Source organism: Cyanistes caeruleus, chromosome 4, assembly GCF_971803275.1.
Source record: "Cyanistes caeruleus chromosome 4, bCyaCae1.hap1.1, whole genome shotgun sequence".
NCBI lineage: Eukaryota > Metazoa > Chordata > Aves > Passeriformes > Paridae > Cyanistes > Cyanistes caeruleus.
Genome location: NC_141704.1, coordinates 1,733,658 through 1,751,035, shown reverse-complemented (window position 1 = coordinate 1,751,035; position 17,378 = coordinate 1,733,658). Strand labels below are relative to the sequence as shown.

The window sequence follows — 17,378 nt, the reverse complement described above, 5'->3', positions numbered from 1 at the left end:
TGGTTTCCAGAATTTGGCTTTACTTGGCAGTACAGAAATCATTTGGAGCCTCCAGGAGAAGCACGAGCTCCGTCATGCCGATACCGCAGCGCCGTTTGGTCCATCCCAGAAGCCACCAGGGGACACAAAATACTTCCACATCTTGCCTGCTCTGTAATTTGTTCTCTCAATTTTATTAAGATTAAAACACAAAGGAGCCTCAGGCACAGCTGTGTCCCAACCGATGGAAACGGGTTTAGAAGCTTAAGTGGAGGTTAAGTTCTGTGCCCAGAACGAAGCCAACATTTGCTGCTACAATAGGTGTGGGCTTTGTCCATGATACAACTTTGCCACAGAGTTAAAGATTGATGGGAGAGACTTTTTAGGGATGCTGTCCACAATAATGGAGTGCTCAGTTTCTATTTTCCTTGATATCAGGTTTGAGTGACATCAGCGTCACATCTACGAGCTCACCAGAAGCACAGGATCGTGAAGGATGTTTTACAAATGATTAAAAAGACAAGGGAAGACACAGCTGTCAATGAGTTATTTCAAACCTGCACCCACGTCTACGTCTGCAAAAATAACCAGGATGATAATAATAATAATAAATTCATTTCTGCCTTTCGCTTAACGAGGTTAGTCAGGGAATCAGTCAGGAATTTGCCAGATTCTGGACAGCAGCCCTACTAGAATGAAATAATTAACACATGATATCCAAAAAGGGAACATTACCAGTGCAGTACTCTTCAATCTCTCAGAGATGGGATTACAAAAGCAGGCCTTACAATATTGAATTTCGTACAGTGTTCATTAAGTTCCTTATATATTCATATTAGCCGATTTAAACTTCTCCTAATTAGAGCCTCTCATTACTGCTGCTCCTCCTCCCCGTAGATGTCGTTTTTCTTGCGTTTCATCTCCTCAAAGTCGAACTCTGATCCCATCATCCTCTTATAAATATCTTTGATGTCGTCGCACGTCGTCTCGAAGTGGGTGGTGGCGTCGTAGGTGCGCGAGATGAAGATCTGCAAGGGGAAGAGGAGGTTGGAGCGGAGCGGGCAGCGCGGCGGCTCCCGGCTCCGGCGGCGCCGGCGCTCACTCACCTGGCTCTCGGTGCCCAGGTCGGTGGGTGCGAACAGGTCGCTGATGCTCACGAACCTGCGGGAGGGACACAAAGCTCTGAGAGCGGCCGAGGGCGGCGCTCGGGGCGCGGGGATGGAGCGGCTCCGGGCGGCCCCAGAAGGGACGGGGCTGGCTGGGGACTCACTTCTGCTCGATGGGCTCCAGGAGGTCCAGGGCTGGCTTGATCTCCTTCTCGGGCTCGGCGGTCTCCACGGTGGTGCTGGCGATGGCGATGTACTTGCCCTGCGCCGCCACGTTGTGCGCCGAGGAGATCATGCACACGTAGATGTCTGCGGGGACGGGGCACAGCTGCAGCCACCGACCGCCCAAAACCTTCTCCAACCTCATCCCAGAACATCCTCAGCCCTGTCCCAAAACCTTCTCCAGCCCCATCCCAAAACATCCTCAGCCCCATCCCAAAACCTTCTTCAACCTCATCCCAAAACTGCCTCAGCCCTGTCCCAAAACTTCCAGCCCCATCCCAAAACATCCTCAGCCGTGTCCCAAAACCTTCACCAGCCTCATCCCAAAACCTCCTCAGCCCCATCCCAAAATCTCAGCCCCGTCCTAAAACCTTCTCCAACCTCATCCCAAAACCTCATCTTCATCCCAAAACCTCCTCAGCCCCATCCCAGAACATCCTCAGCCCCATCCCAAAACCACCTCAGCCTCATTCCGAAACCTCCTCAGCCCCATCCCAAAACCTTCACCAGCCCCATCCCAAAACCTCAGCCACATCCCACAATCTCCTCCAGCTTCATCCCAAAACCTTCACCAGCCTCATCCCAAAACCTCCTCAGCCCCATCCCAAAATCTCAGCCACATCCCACAATCTCCTCCAGCTTCATCCCAAAACCTTCACCAGCCTCATCCCAAAACCTCCTCAGCCTCATCCCAAATCTCCTCAGCCCCATCCCAAAACTCTGCCTGTGCCTCTTCCCACTTCCCTGACACTTGGCACCCCTGGATTGTCCCAAGAACCTGGAATGACTCCTTGCCCTTTGTGCTCCCATCTCCTGCTCCAGCAGGGGCTGGATTTTGGGACATCCCCAAAATTCCGTTTCCCCGATGGCTCCTGAAATCCTGGGGGATTCCCAGGGCTGTCCCAGGCTCTGGCAGCCCCTCCCGCACCTCTCCCAGTCTGGGGCACTTCCTGCCCAGGTTCCTCAGGAGCTTTTCCGAGCACAGCTCCTCCCACCTGCCCTGACTGCTCTGATCCGAAACTCAGCCTGGCTGCAGCTGAAATCTCCTGGAGGAGACCATGAAATGTCCATTTCCCTGTCTGGAGCCTCAAATCTCCTGGAGGAGATCAGGGGGTTCCCATTTCATTCTCTGGAGCCCCAGATCATCTGGAGCAGACCATGAAATGTCCATTTCCCTGTGTGGAGCCCCAGATCTCCTGGAGGAGATCAGGGGGTTCCCATTTCCTTCTCTGAAGCCCCAGATCTCCTGGAGCAGACCATGAAATGCCCATTTCCCTCTCTGGAGCCCCAGATCTCCTGGAGGAGACCATGAGGTGTCCATTTTCCTGTCTGGAGCCTCAAACCTCCTGGAGCAGGCCAGGAGGTGTCCATTTCCATCTCTGGGACCTAAAAGTTTCTGGACAAAGCCATGTAATGTCCATTTCCCTGGCTGGAGCCCCAAATCTCCTGGAGCAGACCAGGAGGTGCCTGTTTCCCTGTGTGAAGCCCCAGATCTCCTGGAGCAGACCATGAAATGTCCATTTCCCTCCCTGGAGCCTCAAATCTCCTGGAGGAGACCAGGAGTTGTCCACTTCTATGTCTGGAGCCTAAAAATTTATGGACAAGGCCATGAAGTGTCCATTTCCATGTATGGGACCTAAAAATTTATGGACAAGGTCATGAGGTGCCGATTTCTCTGGCTGGGACCTCAAATCTCCTGGAGCAGGCCAGGACGTGCCCGTTTCTATATCTGGGACCTTTAAGTTTCTGGAGCAGACCAGGAGGTGTCCATTCTATGTCTGGACCCCAGATCTCCTGGAGCAGACCATGAAATGTCCATTTCCCTGTGTGGAGCCCCAGATCTCCTGGAGCAGACCAGGAGGTTCCTGTTTCACTCTCTGATCCCCAGGGAACAGGGCCCCGACCAGCCCCGGTGGCGAGAGCCGCTGCGCACACACCTGATTTCCGGTTGACCTGGTTCTGTGGAATGATGATCTGGCACGAGTTGGCATCATTTGTGTTCTTGATGGGGTGGCTCAGGATGCAGATGACCCGGATCACCTGGCCCACCTTGGTCACGCGGTCCGACACGTAGCTGGGGTCGCAGATGAGCTGTTTGCAGCGAGCCACCTGTGAGAGGGAAGGTGGAAAAATCCAATTTTTTTCCAGGAAGAATTTCATATTTGATTTCATCTGCAGGTTGCACAATTTGGTTTCTAGCGTGGATTGTCACTCTGCTCCTGGTCAGGAGATGTTATCCCACCAGCAAATCCCGAGTTCCCGCTCCGAGCTCCCGGGCCGCCGGCAGCGTTCCCAGTTTATCCAGCCAGCTGCAGGAGGAGCTGCAGGAAGGCCACGGAACAGCAAAAAAGCTAAAAGTGCTAAAATCTGCAGGCTGGACACAAGGAATTATCCCTTCCTGAATCATCACTGCCAGCCCATGAAGACCTCATCCCAACCCCTGGAGCAGGGGTGACATCAGGACATGGTGTACTCAGTGAGCTGCCACGGGGACAGCAGCCCCAGCAAATCAACACTTTTGGCTTCAAAAATGAGGTTTTTTTCACCAATTTTCAATTTTTTTGGTGAATTTGTGGTGATCAAAGCCAAGAGATTTGAGGTGTGAGGGGCAGATGTGGGGTGGGGAGCAGGGAAGGGTCCGTACCTCCCCCTCGGATTTGACGCCGACCACTTTGCCGTTCTCGATGACGATCTCCTCAATGGGTTTGTTGAGCATGTAGGTGCCTCCATAGATTGCACTGAGCCTGAAACAGGAAAATCCTCTTCAGCATTTCAGGAGAATCCCTTCAGCTCCTCCAGGGCTGGATTTTACCGGCCCTTCCAACCCCCAGGCTCTGCTCCACTTCATAAACCCCATCTCAGACTGAAACCTCCTCAAAAGGGAAATACAGGCTGGGTTTAGGAAATTAGGAAGAAGATTTTTACAGAAAGAGTGATAAATAGTGGAATTTTCTGTCTGGGGAGGTGGTGGAGTCACCACCCCTGGATGTGTTTAAAAAAGCCTGGATGTGGCACTGGGTGCCGTGGTTTGGTTGAGGGGTTGGGGCTGGGTTGGACTCGATGATTTTGGGATTCTGAAAATCCTCTGCTTAAACACAAGGGATGGATCAATCAATCAATCAATCAATCGATCAATCAAACCTCTGCCAACAGCAGCTGGGAGCAAACCCAGAGCTGACGGAGCCCATAGAGAAAGGATCTTACATGGAGGAGCCACCTCTTCATGGAGTGAAAGAACCATGAAGGAGCAGAGCATTGTGTGCAGCATCACTCTGGGAGCTCGGGGACATCCCACACCCACCCAACTACACCCAGTCAACTACACCCAGCTAACTACACCCAGCCAACTACACCTGCCCAACCACACCCAGTCAACTACACCCACCCAACTACACCCATTCAACTACACCTGCCCAACTACACCCAGCCAACCACACCCACCCAACTACACCCAACTCCATCCACCCAACTCACACCCAACTCCACACATCCATCTCCACCTACCCAACACTCAGCCATTCTCCACCCACCCAACTCCACCCACCCAACTCCACCCATCTAATTCCACTCACCCAACACTCGCCCAACACCCGCCCAACTCCACACCCCACAGGAGAAAACCCGGAGCCAAAGCCAAGCGCTCACCTCGCAAATCCCTGGGGCAGCTCTCCAAGGCCATAGAGGGGGTACAGGTAGGGGCTTTTCCCGTACCGAGCCAGGGACTCACTGTACAGCTTGATCCTATTGATTGTTTCTTGGCAGGGTTGGTCTAGATAGCTGGGAAGGACAGGTGCACCATTTGGGATGTTTCCCAAACCGGCACTTCCAGCAAAACACTCTGGAAAGCAAAGCCCTGACTTCCCATGACGTTTCCTTCCCCACCCTCCAGCTGCTCCTGGCGGAGCTTCCCTGGAAGTTCCCTTTTTAGGAGCATTCTGTGGTACATGTTTTACCCAGGAACCCTCAGAGTTTAAAATAACCAGTCCATCCCATCATAATCCCCAAATCCTGGGATTTGGGGGAGCGACTGAACCCTCACTTACTCATCAGTCCTGTAGAGAGCGAGGGCGTGGCCTGTGAAGTCAATGACATCTTGGCCCAGGTCAAACTTCTTGTACACGTCCCTCATGGTGGTTTTCTTGGGATCCACGCCCTCAAAGGTCCGTGGGTCGTTCTCATCAAAGTTGGCCACGTACACCAGGAACTTCCTGAACCGGCGCTTCTCGAACAAACCCATTAAACCTAAAAACGAGGTTTGGTGAGAATTAAACAGAACCAGGGTTTGGTGAGAATTAAACAGAACCAGGGTTTGGTGAGAATCAAACAGAACCAGGGTTTGGTGAGAATTAAACAGAACCAGGGTTTGGTGAGAACCCAGCAGATCCTCAGTGACTTTGGTGGCTTTTCCATCAGCAGTAAGAACCACCAAGTGTTCAAACAAGGAATGATTTGGGTTGGAAAGGACCCTAAAGGTCCTTAGTTCCACCCCCATGGGGCAGGGACACCTCCCACTGTCCCAGGCTGCTCCAAGCCCTGTCCAGCCTGGCCTTGGGCACTTCCAGGGATCCAGGGGCAGCCACAGCTTCTCTGGGAATTCCATTCCAACTTCTCCCCACCTTCCCAGCCAGGAATTCCTTCCCAAGATCCCATCTAACCCTGCCCTCCTTCAGCCCAAGGCCATTCCCTGTGTCCTGTCCCTCAAACCCCAAGCACGAGGCTGGACAAGGCACCATTTCTGCACTTGAGCTCTCCACAAACTGCAGAAGCAAGGCTGGACCTGCTGAAACGTGAGGGCAGAGGCAGCACCTCCACTCCTGCCAGGATGGGTGTCCACACAGGAGATGTGGCCAAACCAAAGGAATGTTCAGGAATATTCCTGATTCCGTCAGGAATGGAGGAAAAGCTTTTTCCATGAGGAAAGCTCAGACCTACAGATCTGAGGCTTTCCCTGCAAGGAGTCGCTTCATCTGATTTTTCAGAGCTGCTGCTGCTGAACGCATCCCACGTCTGGAGCTCATGGAATGCCCTCTGGACCCTAATGGATTTCACCACGCTGTTATTAGTTTTATTTGAGGAGTGAAATTTAAATAGGCAATAATTAAGGTTTGAGGTGCCACACGTCGGGATTAGTCATTGCAATTTGCCTGCAATGTTTTTCACGCGGACAATTCCGACGAGGACGCCACATCAAATATTTATGGCAGAGCTGGGAGCACGAGCCCCAGATGGAACCTCTCGAGGAAGGAAAACACTGCCAGGATCTCACCAGAATCTCACTGAACAGGCAGCTTGGAAGCTCCAAGAGCTCAGCAAACCCAAGGCTCACGCTGCAAGGGGTGTGTGAAGTCAAAGAGGTGCAGGAGAACCCTGAAGATGCTCTTTAACACACTAGGAGCATCAAGAATATCCCAAGGGATGGGTTTGCCTCTGTTTAGGGGATTCAGAGGGGACAGATGAGGTGCAGCTACTCACTGGAGGCCAAAGCTTCTGCCTCAGTGGAAGGAACTTTGTAGATCTTTCCTCCCTTGTAGACGAAGCTGCCCTCGATCACCTTGAAGTCCAAGTAACGAGTAACTTCTGTGTAAAGCAGCATCTTCACCAACTGACCTGCAAGGGCGTTTGGCACGGTCAAACACGGACACGGCAGCTCCTCCACCACAACAAACCCTTCCCCAAGCTCCATTCCCACAGCAGGCTGGAGATAAGCTGGGACTAAAGCACCCAAGCCTCGCCTGGGATCTCTCCATTCTTCCACTGCAGCAGCCCTGAGGCAAACACTGCACAATCCACCCATCCCCTGGTGCTCCAGGATGAGATTCCAGCAGCCAGAGGTTGGTTTTAGGGAGCTGGTCCTGCACTGGAAACCCCTTCAAGGATTTCCTTTAGACCAGGAGCACACGGATTCAAGGATGAGGATTCCAAGGAATGACAGTTCCATCCCAGCACCCAGCAGCAGCCCAAGGAATATTTGGGAGCTCAGGATCACTCACCATTAGCCATAAGGAATTTTGGAATGAGGTCCACGTTCCAGTCTCTTCCCCGCCCCATAGATTCTGGTGGAGTTCCCGGGAGATTAAACCTTTTGTAGAGCTTTGGAGAGAGAATACAGAACTTATTATAGCCCAGGAAATGTGTCTGGGTGTCATTTCTCCCACACATGGACACACTTTCCGCCCCCACAGCTCCAGGCTGAACACAAGCTCTTCAGAGCCAGCTGCTGGCTGCAGTTTCAGCTCCAATTTGAGTTTGGAACACACAAACACATCCAGTGAATCGTTACAGGAAGAACCAGGCTGTGTAATTCTGTTCTTCCAGGCCTTCTCCATCCAAGGATTTGGGAATTTATGAACCTAATGAACTGTTGAACATGACATTTCTTAGTCCAATTTACAATTTAGCTGAAGAGTTTTAACATCCAGCTGTAACAGCTCTGGAATGCTCCAGAATTTGCTCAGATTCCAGCTGGGAATTTCAGGAAACAAGCACAACCCACCAACTCCAAACACCCCACACTGGTGTTTTCCCCACTGTTACCTGGTGAGGAGGCGCTATAAAACTTCGTTACCCAAAGGAAACCCCTGGAGTCATTAATTTGAATTAATTCCCAAGGCTGAGCGGGAATTAAATAAATCCCGGGAAGGACACGAGGATGGGTCTCTCTCCACACTTACATCTTCCAGGGGTGTAATGGATGCGCTTTCCCCTCCGTAGTAAGAGTTCCGATCCATGTGAAGGACTTTCTTTCCGTTCACTGACATAATCCCGGAGAGGATGCATTCCTGCAGGAAGGAAAGGATGCAAGGGACAGGTCAGCTGCACTGGAGCCTCCTGCTTCCCGCTTTTCCCTATGGAAAAACATGTTCAGACAGCTCCACTGCAGGTACCTGCAGACAAGCACAGCTGTTGCCTCATTCCAGAACTCAGGCACTTCTTGGAGGTAAATTAACCTTTTAATGAATTTATTGTCTGCTCTGGGCAAGCTGGGAAAGGGGTTAGAGCTACACAGCCATCATCCAGCAGAGCTTCCCAGAGGAATTTTTTGGGAATTCCATACATTTGAGCCAAAGGAAAAGCTGTCTTCTAAGGCAGCAGCTCTCAGTTTTAAGGATGTCCACAGAGAGGCAGCAGGAGCATGAAATCTTACCTGGATTTCAGTCTCCTCAGAACCTCAATTATTAATATTTGCCACACTGGGACACTCAGGGTAATCAACAGCTTCTCTCAGAGAGCAGGACAAAGAATAAATGAAGGCACCTGGGCTGAGCCTCACCACGGAGCACACGCAGGTTGCAGAACCAGCTCAGGCCTTGCACAACAAAATCCCCATTAAAACATGACTTTGCACCATTCCCCAGCCAAAGGGCTCAACAAAAACTCTGTCTGTGTGCTTAGGACAGCTTATCTTGGAGGTTTCAGCCATCCTGCTCTGCCTCAGCTCTCTCCAGCAGCAGAATTTGGCTGCAGCTGAGCTCTTTTTGCTGTCTCCCATCTCACTGCTAGGTCCTGGTCACATCTCGCTTGTTGGAGGGGGCTTGGAGCAGCCTGGTGCAGAGGAAGGTGTCCCAAGGGTGGCAGGATGGTTTGTAAGGTCCTCTCCACCCAAATCACTTTGTTCAGTTTGTAAATCCCCATCCAGCTGCTGAGAGATCTGAGTCTCCAGGAGATCCTTCCTGTTTATTCCTCAAGCACCTCAGTCAGGATCCTCCTCCTGTGCCGCTTCCCCCTCCCGTGGAGCGCAGGAGGTTCGTTTCCAACTCCAGACTGACCAGTGCAGGTGTCAGGCAGGAAAACCACCAACACCAGGAGGTTCCCTCTGTGGATTGTTTGTGTAAATCCTGACTCCAGTCAATCCTCGGTGTAAAGGAAGCTGTAAAATCAACTTCCCCAGCAGCTCTCAGGGGTTGTTTTGTTCTGAAGGTCAGACATCTGGAGGAATCGCTGGCTGACGATTTGCTGTGCTGCTGCTTCCAGGTAAGAATGGGAAAACCTTCTCTGGTCTGTCACCAAAATCCAGCCAAGGACCTGAGGAGCAAAGCTGGAGCTGCCTCACGCACAGCAAAGACGCTCTGAATCCAATCCCTGAAGTCATGGAAGATTTCCAGCACGGTGCCCACAAGGCTTCTTGATCACCATGTGGACTGGGAGTAGTGAGCCACAGTGCTTCCCACAAAAGCTCTCCATGATCCATCAGCTGCTCCTTCCAAGGATCCTACAAGGTCCCTCTGTTTTCCCCCACAGGCTGAAGCAAGCAGAGACCCCGTGTGAAGTCACTACTCAAGGCCTACAATGCTGAGTAACCGCAGGAGTAAAAGTGGTGAGAGCACTAATGATTAACCCCAGCAGAGGCAGGGCTGTCACACCAAGGGCATCATCACCAAGCAGTTCAATTCACCGAGCTCTGTGGTTGGACTCCCTGTGATTTATCCCCCCTGGAACATCTCCCAAAAGTCTGGCTCACCAGCTCTGCCAGATGGTGGCACAGGACTGCAAGTGTCCATGCTGGAGCTGATCCACAAGGAAGCCAAGCAGGATGAAAAGGAAGGATGGAGCTCCAAAGCTACATCCACTGGTCAGGATGTCAGCTGATTTCAGCCACCCACTTCAGCTCCAAGCATTCCTTGCTCCGTCTTCCCAAAAACAAAGAGACTGTGCATCCCTTCTTCAGGTCACCTGTCCAAATTCCCAGCATCCCTTGGAGCCAATCTGGGCACCAGCGGATTCAAGAGGCCTCGAGTTCCTCTTCACTCTTCTTTCACACCGTGGGGACTGAGGAGGAGCCACCACACTGCTGTTCAACCCCAGAGCTCACTGAACACGAAATCCTGCACAGCCCTTTCAGGCCACTTCCCTCTTCAGCCACAAAAAGCACAAGGGCTGCACAATGGATTTATCCTCCCAGCTCAGCAATTCCTTTGGATGCCGTGCTGGCTGCAGGACCAGGCCCCGCTTAATGCGTGACGCTGTTGTTCGGGTCAGGGAGCGAGGAAAACAAACGGCCTGTGCTGATAAGGGGAAGGCTGGGAAGAGTTTAGAGCCCAAATAAAAAAGGGGAAGCGTCAGAGTTCAAATCTGAGCATTTTTTGCTGCTTTGTAAACGTTGTCAGCACCAAACAGGAACAGGGAGGAGGCAGCAGGGAGAGCTCTGGATATCCAGATCCAGCAGAATCCTCGTGGAAATTGTGCCTGAGCCAGGTCAGGTTACGAGGAGCTCCCAGGAGCTCTTTGTGCTGCTGAAGGAAGGACGGAGCAAGCCTGAGCGCCGGCGGTGTCGTCTGCAGCAAATGGAACCAGGGAGAAACCTGCACTGCCAATGTGGAGACAGCACAGTGTGGATCCATGGAGATAAAAATAAGGAGGAACTTGGAGGTGTTGGTGTTTCCGTGCTTGTTTAAGACCATCAGCTCTTCCCTGGAGCGCAGGAGCTGGTGGTGAGCAGCCCTCGTGCACGCAGAGGCCTTGGGGAATGGAGGGAAACAAGGAGGTTTCCGTGGACTTTCTCCAAGTAGGGCGGCAGTTCAGGAAGGCTCAGACAGCCCGATGGAAACTCCAGCCAGCGGAGGGAGGATTGGGCACCGAGCATTGAGCAAAATCCCTTCGGCTTCGGGAACGGGCTCTGGCATCACCCGGCTCTTTCTTGGAAAGGCAGGGCCGTGCTGTGGCCAGAGAGTCACACCAGGGCTGGGTCTCCAGGCTGGACCCCTGGAGATCCTCGGTCCAGCCCAGGCAGGGTCACCTGGAGCAGGTGACACAGGCAATTCCACCCGAGCCAAAGCTCTGCTCACCCTAAAGACTGCACTGAACAATCTCCTCTGCTGGCAGGGCGTGATGCAGTGACAGTGACGCTCCTCACAACCACTCTGAGAGGCTCTTTAGGCAACGAGGCTGCTGTAAATGAACATATCCCAAAGCAGAGTTTGGCTCCCGCGCTCCGACTGAAAGTGAATCCGGATCTTTGGGATGGATCTGAGCAGCTTTAACTGAGTGGGGAGACAGCTGGCAGGTAAGGAGCTTAGCTGAGCCTGCAAAGAGTGAAACCTCAGCAGGAACAGAGCATTCACCTACTGGGGCAGGACTGGAGGGTTTCATTCTCCCCAAAATTCATGGAAATAACTCGGTAGAAGCACAGAGGGCACAACATCCTGCTCTGAGATAACCCAGTGAGGAAGTACCGAGCCACTCCCACACCACAGAAGTGGAAATTACAGTGACCTGGGAAATCACAGTGACCTGAAAAGAGAGGTGTGAAAGTACAGCCATGAGGAGCTCTCCAGTCTGTGACCACTGCAGCAGATTAAAAATGAGTTTGTGCAGTAGGTCTGCAGGAAGATGATCCCTAATCTGCCACACACGGAAAGCCTAAGACAAGGACCTTAAAGCTATTAAAGCTCCAGCAACCTGGAGAAGCCATTCCCAGCAGGAATGAGGCGGCTGGAAGATCCAGCAGGGCCTGGCACTTCACACTGATCCATGCAGGAGGAGCCATGGAGTTCATTGCAGCTGCTGGAAGTCTGAGGGGTTGTATCAGCAGTAATTCAGGATTATTTTTCCCTGCAGGGCTAAGACACATCTCTATGAGCTGGCACTGACATGGGGTCTCTGATTAGTGCACAAAAGGGAAAAGCTGAAATAGTTTGAGTGCCAGTAATCCCAGTCCTAAAGCTGCCTTTAGTCCTTCATTACTGCTTGAGAAAGAGATTAACACCTGAAATATTCATGTTGCACTTCCAGATCCATCCCAGTGGAATTTCCACGTGCACTCACTGGCCCCACAGACCCAACCAGAGTGACCGCTACAATGGATGGATTTGTGCCGTTGTACAAAGCCTCCATCCACTCATTCTTCCTCTTTAAACCAACAACTCCCTTGGAAAGGAGTTCCAAGTTGTTTCAACAACTCTTCATTTGGAAAAAAGAAAATAAACCTCCAGATCAGCAGCAGAGACACAACCTCAGAGCTGCAACGGGGGCCTGATGGGGCTCCAGCAGCAGAATCCAGGAGCATCTTGAAGGAAAGGGATGCAAACATCACCAGAACTTCCAGGACAGCTCCTTCAGAAAAGGAAAGGAACACCTGGATGTGTTTCCAGTTCCTTTTCCTCAGGAAGCCTGTGCCTGGTATCAAAGCTGGAAGAGCAACCTTCAAGCTTCATTCCTTCAGCCCAGCCTGATCCAGCTCTGCTCCAACACCATTCACCAGGCAACACCAGGAATTCTGGCTGCACCAGGACCTCTGGGTTCCGTTCTTTTCCACATGAGCTGCTCAAGATGAGGTTCACCCTAATTGGTATTTCAGAGGGAAAGCCAGTGCACCAGAAGCAAAATACCCACTCCTGGATATTCCCAGGCTCTGGAGTTTGGTCAGCACACCTTAAAGTGAGGCCCTAATTTATTCCCTTTAACTCAACTGCTGCTCATTAGCAGGAGCTTGTCTTAAAAGTGATTTCACAAGAGGCCTTTTGTCAAATTTACACTGGCATTTGTCAGTTTGAGATTAAGCCCTGCTGTTCACCAACTTGATACCCCGCTCACACTAAAGCATAAATTAACATTTTAATGGAGCTGGGATCTATTGGAGGCCCCTTCACTACAAGCTCATTATATTTCCTCTCCCCAAAAGTCCCTTTCCCTGCTTTGCTGAGCCAGGGCCAGGCTTTAGGAGAGACTCCAGCTTTCCCTATCAAAGGGAAGAAGCTTTTTCCTCCTCAGCCATTCCTCCACCTCAAAGGAAGAGCCTTGAAAGGAATGAAAGCAACTGGAAAAGTTGGGTGTCCCCTACATCAGACGCTCCCACACTTTGCACATTTCCTTTGTGCCACATTCCAGGTTTGTTCCCAAACCCAAAGGATGATTATCCAGCTCTGCCTTCGGTGGGGTCCTGTGTCAGCAGCCACCATGCCTCTGGTCAATCACAGCACCCAAACCACAGGAGGAAACGTGCAGATTTCAATTTAATCACCATCCCCAGTGGGGGAAATCCCTCCCGGGCCAACCCCAAAGAGATTCCTTTGTCCAGCCACCTTTCCCCACTAACAGGAGGGAACAAAAGCAGGAAAGGCCGTTGCACAAGGAGGAAAACCTCTCCACCATATTGGATTTTCTTCTCCCGTTCTCCAAACAATGCCTCGCATTTATAACCTGCAATCCGCTCTCCCGTGGCATCTCCCGGCCTCCAGGGATGCAGGAACCGGGAGAAATCCTCCTGCAAACCTCCGGGGCAGCGGCACTGCCATGTTTTCCCCCAGGGCTGCCTCCGGCGAGGGCTGCATCCTCCACAATAGGACAAAGCCCCAGCACGGCTCATCCCCTCCCTCCGCCGCACCCCCATCAGCTGTCAGCTTTCCTTAGGGATCACCGGGATGCAGCGACATCGCAGCAAAGGGGGTTTTTTTTTGGAGGGGGGAATAAGGGGAATTTGACAGGCTCGCCAGCCTCCCATCCCCCTCCTGCTGCAGTCAGGGCTGGATGGAGCCGAAGGCTGCAAAGGCGGAGCGGGAATGGGGATGGAGAGGGGGGGTATAACCAGGGCTGCCTCCACCCTGCACAAACCTGCAGCCACGTTAGGGTTTGTGGTACGGGGTGGGGGAGAGGCGGGAGAAGAGATGTGTGAAGGGAAAAAAAAAAAAAAAAAAAAAAAAAGAAGGTAATGATTTAAAAAATAAATAAAAGGCAAAAAAATGCCCGTCGGCGTTTTATTGTCCGAGTGTCCCCCACGCCCTCCCTCCGCAAAAGAACCGCATTTCCTGGGGCCCCCTGGGAACGGCGGGGATCGGAGGTATATCCAAACACGAGGAGTTGGTGTGAAATATATACATATATATATATATATATATATATATATATATATATAAAAAAATCATATAAAAACCCCACCCAGGGGTCCAGTTAGGGACGGGGGGAAAGACCCAGGGTGGGGATGGGATTGGAGCTGGGGGCTGCTGTGAGAATTAATGATGGGGAAATGGCCCCGGGGTCCCTCCGGGGTGGGGGTCACACGCACCAGACCCCCGGGGTAATGCTAAGGGGCGGAGGATCCAAGGCTGGGCTGGAGATGAATGGGAAAGGATCCAGGGTGGCGGTGGGACTGAAGCAGAGGGGGTTCTGTGAGAATTAACGATGGGGGAAAGCACTTAGGGGTCCCCAAGGGGGTCATAAACACCAGACCCCCGGTAATACTGGGGATGGGGATGAGGGGTAGCACCCAGAGGCGGGGGGGCTACGAAGGACAGGTGACAGCTGAATGAAACCACCTGAATGGGGCGAGTGGGGTGATAATCAAGTGAGAAACTGGCGAGGGAATAAAGACCCCAGTGCCCGAGGCGGCGGGGGCTGGGGGCGGGGGGGGGGCTCAAACCCAGGCTGGGGGGGATGATCAGATGATAGACGGGCAAAAGGACAGCGGCTCCCGGGTGGGTGAGAGATGGGGAAGGGGGTCAGCCGCAGGAGCCGGGGGATGGCGGAGGGGGGGCGGCGGGGCGGGGCAGGGCGGCGGCCGCCCGCAGCAGGCCCGAGGCGCGAGCGGGTGGCGGCTGCTCCTCACCGTGAGGCCGGTGCCCAGCACGATCACGTCGTACTCCTCATTCATGGCGGCGCGCGGTCTCTCGGGGGTCTCTCGGCCGGGGCTGAGGCGAACCGGGCGCTACGCGGGGGCCGCGGGAGCGCGAGAAAATGGAGCCGCCGCCGTGAGGGGACCGCGCCGGGAGGGGCGGGGCCGGGCCACCTGCGCCCCGCCCACGCGCCTGCCAATCAAAGCGTTTTACGCCACGCCATTGGCTGGCGGAGCCGTCACTCAAGGGGCGGGAGCGCTGCGCGCGCGAGCGGCGCTGCCACCGTGGTGGGGGCGCGGCGCGCATGCGCAGTTCCATGGCCGCCCCTACGGGCTCGGGCTGCGCATGGGGGACCCCGAATTTGGGGAGGGGGTCCTAAATTTGGGGGTGCTCCTTAATTTGTGGGGTGCTCCTTAATTTGTGGGGTTTCCTCAGCTTGGGGGGACTCGATTTACTGTTGGGGGGGAACTGCAGTTTCGGGAGCCCTCAATTTGGCGGGGGGTTTAATTTGGAGGGTCCTTTCTTTTGGGGGTGTCCTTTATTTGGGGTGGTCCCAGTTTAGGGGGGCACTTTAATTGGGGGTGGTCCTCAGTTTTTATGGATTGTCATTTTGGGGGATTTCCTCCACTTGGAGGGGACCCTCAGTTTATGGGGGACAGTTTTGTATCCGGGGACAGAGCTCGGTTTGGGGGTTTCCTCTGTTTGGGGTATTCATCAATTTGCGGGGGGGTTCCTCAATTTTGGGGGGATTTTCCTCAATTTGGGGGGGGAGTTTCCTCAGTTTGGGGGGGGATTTTCCTCAATTTAGGGCAGGATCCTCAATTTGGGGAGGTTCTTAATTTTGGGGGTCCTATTTGAGTGATGCAATTTAATGGGGTTCTCTTTTTTTGGGGGGAAATCCCAAATTTTAAGGATCCTTAATTTTAAGGGCATCCTCAATTTGGGGATATTCCTTAATATCGAGGAGCTCCTCGATTTTTGGGGTTCTCTGGGGTGCATCCTTAATTTAGGGAGGTCCTTAATTTAATTAGGGGGGATTTAATTGGATCCTCCCCCCATCCATTTTCCATCCCATCCCATTCCCAAACCACTTTTGATGGGAAGTTCCAACGATCCCAAAATTAGGCTGCATTCCCACTTTTCCTTCTCCCACAATTTCTCCCCTTTCCACACCGAAAAACGGAATTTTTCCTCTCGTCCGCGTAGGGAAAATCCCGAGGTTTTCCAGAAGATTTGGGCTTTTCCTCGTGTTTCAGGGTGGGTTTTTTTTAAATCCTCACTCTTGTGCCATCTCTGCTTCCTGGTGGGAAGCGGGAATTTCCCGGCTGAGGGATGGATAACGCCCCACGGATCAGAATCCTCGAGAATGATGGAGAAGCTCCCAAAAATTCCACCTGTGGATGGGAGCAAAGCCCTGCTGTGGGAATGGTTTGGAGAAGCTGGAGGGGTGGACGGGGATCCGTGGGGATTTGGGGTGGCCAAGCAGCAGGTACGGGATTCCAGGAAGGAAAGATTCCAGGAGGATCCCAGGAATGATGGAAGGATTCCGGGAAGGAAGGGAAGATTCCAGGAAGGATCCCAGGAATGATGGAAGGATTCCGGGAAGGAAGGAAGGAAGGAAGGATTGATTCCAGAAAGGAAGAATTCTGGGAAGGAAGGGAAGATCCCAGGAAGGAAAGATTCAGAGAAGGAAGGAAGGAAGGATTCTGGGAAGGAAAGAATCCAGGAAGGAAGAAAAGATTGATTCCAGGAAGGAAAGAAAGATTCCAGGAAGGAAAGAAAGATTCCAGGAAGGAAAGATTCCAGGAAGGAAATAAAGGATTGATTCCAGAAATAATTCCAGGAAGGAAGGAAGGATTCCAGGAAGGAAGAATTCCAGGAAGAAAGGAATGAAGAAATCCAGAAAGGAAGGAAGGATTCCAGGAAGGAAGAAAGGATTGATTCCAGAAAGAATTCCAGGAAGAATTCCAGGAAGGAAGAAAGGGTTGATTCCAGGAAGGAAGGAATGAAGAAATCCAGAAAGGAAGGATTTATTCCAGGAAGAATTCCAGGAAGGAAGAAAGGGTTGATTCCAGGAAGGAAGGAATGAAGAAATCCAGAAAGGATTCCAGGAAGAATTCCAGGAAAGAAGGAAGGCAGAATTCCAGGAAGGAAGGGAGGATTCCAGGAAGGAAGGAATGAAGAAATCCAGAAAGGATTCCAGGAAGAATTCCAGGAAGGGAGGCAGAATTCCAGGAAAGCAGAATTCCAGGAATTCCAGCATTCCAGGAAGGAAAAACCACAGCTCTGCTTCAGCCCCCACCAGGAATTCTCATCCCGTGGGGACACGCGCAGCTCGGGGTGGGACAGGCGGTGGCACCTGGCGGGAGGATCCAAGGAATGTCCGTGTGGAGGTTCCTGGAGCCGGAATGTGGCCTGGATGAGGATGAGGTGGAAAAAGGGATGGATGGTGATCCACAGGCAGCAGCAGCAGCTCCTCAAGCTCTTGGATCGTGTCTGGCAGCAGGATTGGGAGAGGAGAGCCAGG

At 52.5% G+C, this 17,378-nt stretch overlaps 1 protein-coding gene across 1 annotated transcript; it reads right to left on the bottom strand.

Moving 5' to 3' along the window:
• GDI2 (GDP dissociation inhibitor 2) lies at window positions 1–17,347 on the bottom strand. Its single transcript, XM_086886362.1, has 11 exons — window positions 14,845–17,347; window positions 7,979–8,086; window positions 7,298–7,397; window positions 6,780–6,914; window positions 5,351–5,549; window positions 4,953–5,084; window positions 3,952–4,051; window positions 3,245–3,416; window positions 1,250–1,394; window positions 1,086–1,140; window positions 1–1,007 (listed from the first exon to the last, which is right to left on the bottom strand). The coding sequence occupies exons 1-11, from the start codon at window positions 14,887–14,889 to the stop codon at window positions 852–854; spliced, it is 1,347 nt and encodes a 448-aa protein (XP_086742488.1). The 5' UTR covers window positions 14,890–17,347; the 3' UTR covers window positions 1–851.
• Window positions 17,348–17,378: the final 31 nt, after the last annotated feature.